Source organism: Sinocyclocheilus rhinocerous, unplaced genomic scaffold (genome assembly GCF_001515625.1).
Source record: "Sinocyclocheilus rhinocerous isolate Xijiao unplaced genomic scaffold, SAMN03320098_v1.1 scaffold2974, whole genome shotgun sequence".
NCBI classification, from domain to species: Eukaryota; Metazoa; Chordata; class Actinopteri; order Cypriniformes; family Cyprinidae; genus Sinocyclocheilus; species Sinocyclocheilus rhinocerous.
This window is the reverse complement of record NW_015647039.1, coordinates 760,797-765,225: the sequence shown is the minus strand read 5'-3', so window position 1 is coordinate 765,225 and position 4,429 is coordinate 760,797. Positions and strand designations below refer to the sequence as shown.

The following is a 4,429-nucleotide window of genomic DNA, read 5'->3' as shown; positions in this document are numbered from 1 at the left end:
TCGAAACATTTGGAGTACACAAGGTACACAAGTCAGCAAAATATATAACACTGTTCTAGTGGTTTTTGGATATTTTAATAAAAATATAATGTGTTATATTTAAATAAAAATAATAAAAAATAACCTAAATGAATTTTTTATTTATGCATAAATAATATTAATTAATTAATTAATTAATTAATTAATATTATTTATGCATAAATAAAAAATTCATTTAGGTTATTTTTTATTATTTTTATTTAAATATAATAATCATTCGTTACTACTAACTAATTTTGAGGATGGATGGATGGATAGAGAGAGAGAGAGAGTGTGAGTTTTGTTATTTTCATTATTTTATTTAAAATAGTAATCATTAATTGCTTCTACTTTTGTGAATGAATATTATAAAAAATAATTATTTATTTATTTATTTGATAAATAAATAAATAATATTTGTGCACAAATAAAATGTTATTTGTTTTTTTATTCAAATATAGTAATAGTTTTTTATATATATATTTTTTTTATAATAATCATGTCTACTCACACTTTGGAGGGCAATCACACTAACCTGTGGTCAATGTTTGTTGTTTCTGTGCAGGCAATATGAGACTGTGGTCCCGCTGGAGGACCCCATCATTACAGAGGTCACCTCTACGCTGCAGGAGTGGTCCGTCCTGTGGAAGCAGCTGTATGTGGTGAGTATCGTACCATCTGACTGGATCCTCCATCTTCACTCCGCTGTGGGTAGGAGAGGCCGTTTGCCTGTGCTACAACAACAAACATCACTCGAGAGGCTGGATTATAGTACTTTCAGTCATGGAACCGCCTTTGCTCAATCTAGTAGACAGTTTGAGAGTGTGTTGTCCAATATTTCATAAATATGTAGTTTTGAAGGAGATACGGCCAAAGACATACCCCTGGCACATGTGAACATACTGTAGAGCAACAATTAAAAAATAGCACAGACTGAATGCAAGAATGTGTTTTTGGTGAACAGGCCGCTAGTAAATGAGTTTCTGTGCAAATTGTTTGCAAACAGTACAATAATTTAAATAAAAATGCTTTAACAAATTATTGATTAAACAAAAGAAGAACAAATTTATAGAATGCTTTATGAATTGTATAATAATTGCATAAGAATTGTATAATTATGAGTTATATAATCGGTGCGTCACATGATCAACTGCTAAATTCAAATCTGCTTTTGCGCTTTTCCTGGCGCTGAGCCAGAGATGGACGCGCTCAGTGCTTGTCATATTATCACAACTATTCAGTGCTTTCAACCACTTAATGCTTATCAGACATTTAAATACACAAGTATTAGCACAATATACATTTATAGTTTATAAAATACACACTGATGTATAGGGAAGCCATAATAACGATCCTTACAAACAGATTGATATCATATACACATTGTGTAGGTAACAATAAAGTTTACTCTATTCTTCTCCCTGTTCAACAAAAACTTACTTTAATGTCTTTCTGGAGGAAAGGATGAATTTACGTGTTGTAAATCCCACAGCTCGGATTCAGCACGAACTAACATGGCAGCGCCCATCACCCGTTATAGATCAACTAACATGATCATTATAAAGGTGTTTAAACTACCAAATGCATTTACTTGCACATATTGGAGAATTGGATATTTCATAATATAATTAACACGTTGTGACTATTTTGAATAAAAAAGGAAAAATGAAATTAAAGCACATACATCACTCATTCACAGCTATTGTGGCTGCAGTGTGTCACGTGACAAACATGACGCATCGCCATGGAAACAATAAGGCGATACATTCTAAAATAATGGTTGCCTAAAAAAAACTCACACTGTGGAAGCCCGCTGGAATATTTTAAAATCATGTGTGAAAAGGTAAAAAATTATAAATGAAACAAATTCATGAATCACACATTTGACAATTTATGTATTGCATGGTTGTGAACGATTCAGTAAACATGCATAATTCATTTATAAATCAATTTATAAAAGTTCATTAGTTCACATAAGTATGGTTACAAACTAATACTAATTTATGTATGACATGGTTGCGAACAATTCATAAAACACAATTATTGAGAATTTATGAAGCGCGCCTTTGATAATTTACCCAAGAAAGTTAACGAACAATTCATAATACTCAATTATTGTAAATTTATGAAGCGCGTGTTTCATAGTTTATGCAAGAAAGTTTAGAAACAATTTATAAAACTCAATTATTGTGAATTTATGAAGCACACGTTTGATAGTTTACGCAAGAAAGTTTACGAACAATTCATAAAACTCAATTATTGCAAATTTATGGATCACGCGTTTGATAGTTTACGCAAGAAAGTTTACAAAAAATTCATAAAACTCAATTATTGCGAATTTATGAAGCGCGTTTGATAATTTACGCAAGAAAGTTTACGAACAATTCATAAAACTCAATTACTGCGAATTTATGAATCACACGTTTGATAAATTATGCAAGAAAGTTTACAAGCAATTCATAAAACATAATTATTGTGAATTTATGAAACGCGCGTTTGATAGTTTACCCAATAAATTTTACGAACAATTCATAAAACTCAACTATTGCGAATTTATGAAGCACGCGTTTGATAGTTTACGCAAGAAAGTTTATGAGCAATTCATAAAACTCAATTATTGCAAATTTATGAATCACACGTTTGATAGTTTACGCAAGAAAGTTTACAAAAAATGTATAGAACTCAATTATTGCGAATTTATGAAGCGCGTTTGATAATTTACGCAAGAAAGTTTACGAACAATTCATAAAACTCAATTACTGCGAATTTATGAATCACACGTTTGATAAATTATGCAAGAAAGTTTACAAGCAATTCATAAAACATAATTATTGTGAATTTATGAAGCACGCGTTTGATAGTTTACCCAAGAAAGTTTACGAACAATTCATAAAACTCAACTATTGCGAATTTATGAAGCACGCGTTTGATAGTTTACGCAAGAAAGTTTATGAGCAATTCATAAAACTCAATTATTGCAAATTTATGAATCACACGTTTGATAGTTTACGCAAGAAAGTTTACAAAAAATGTATAGAACTCAATTATTGCGAATTTATGAAGCGCGTTTGATAATTTACGCAAGAAAGTTTACGAACAATTCATAAAACTCAATTACTGCGAATTTATGAATCACACGTTTGATAAATTATGCAAGAAAGTTTACAAGCAATTCATAAAACATAATTAGTGTGAATTTATGAAGCACGCGTTTGATAGTTTACCCAAGAAAGTTTACGAACAATTCATAAAACTCAACTATTGCGAATTTATGAAGCACGCGTTTGATAGTTTACGCAAGAAAGTTTATGAGCAATTCATAAAACTCAATTATTGCAAATTTATGAATCACACGTTTGATAGTTTACGCAAGAAAGTTTACAAAAAATTCATAAAACTCAATTATTGCGAATTTATGAAGCGCGTTTGATAATTTACGCAAGAAAGTTTACGAACAATTCATAAAACTCAATTACTGCGAATTTATGAATCACACGTTTGATAAATTATGCAAGAAAGTTTACAAGCAATTCATAAAACATAATTAGTGTGAATTTATGAAGCACGCGTTTGATAGTTTACCCAAGAAAGTTTACGAACAATTCATAAAACTCAACTATTGCGAATTTATGAAGCACGCGTTTGATAGTTTACGCAAGAAAGTTTATGAGCAATTCATAAAACTCAATTATTGCAAATTTATGAATCACACGTTTGATAGTTTACGCAAGAAAGTTTACAAAAAATGTATAGAACTCAATTATTGTGAATTTATGAAGCGCGTTTGATAATTTACGCAAGAAAGTTTACGAACAATTCATAAAACTCAATTACTGCGAATTTATGAATCACACGTTTGATAAATTATGCAAGAAAGTTTACAAGCAATTCATAAAACATAATTAGTGTGAATTTATGAAGCACGCGTTTGATAGTTTACCCAAGAAAGTTTACGAACAATTCATAAAACTCAACTATTGCGAATTTATGAAGCACGCGTTTGATAGTTTACGCAAGAAAGTTTATGAGCAATTCATAAAACTCAATTATTGCAAATTTATGAATCACACGTTTGATAGTTTACGCAAGAAAGTTTACAAAAAATGTATAGAACTCAATTATTGTGAATTTATGAAGCGCGTTTGATAATTTACGCAAGAAAGTTTACGAACAATTCATAAAACTCAATTATTGCAAACTTATTAAGTGCATGTTTGATAGTTTACATAAGAAAGTTTATGAACAATTCATAAAACTCAATTATTGCAAACTTATGAAGTGCATGTTTGATAGTTTACACAAGAAAGTTTATGAACAATTCATAAAACTCAATTATTGCGAATTTATGAAGTGCACGTTTGATAGTTTACTCAACAAAGTTTACGAACAATTCATAAAACTCAATTATTGC

General features: G+C 29.9%; 1 protein-coding gene across 1 annotated transcript in view; it reads left to right on the top strand.

Annotated features, from left to right (window-relative positions):
• Positions 1-4,429, top strand: part of LOC107708484 (dedicator of cytokinesis protein 3-like) — a 225,268-nt gene that overhangs the window by 95,895 nt on the left and 124,944 nt on the right. Inside the window, exon 5 of the mRNA XM_016512739.1 lies at positions 584-680. Within this exon, the coding sequence (XP_016368225.1) occupies positions 584-680 (97 nt within the window). The remainder of the gene's footprint in view (positions 1-583; positions 681-4,429) is intronic.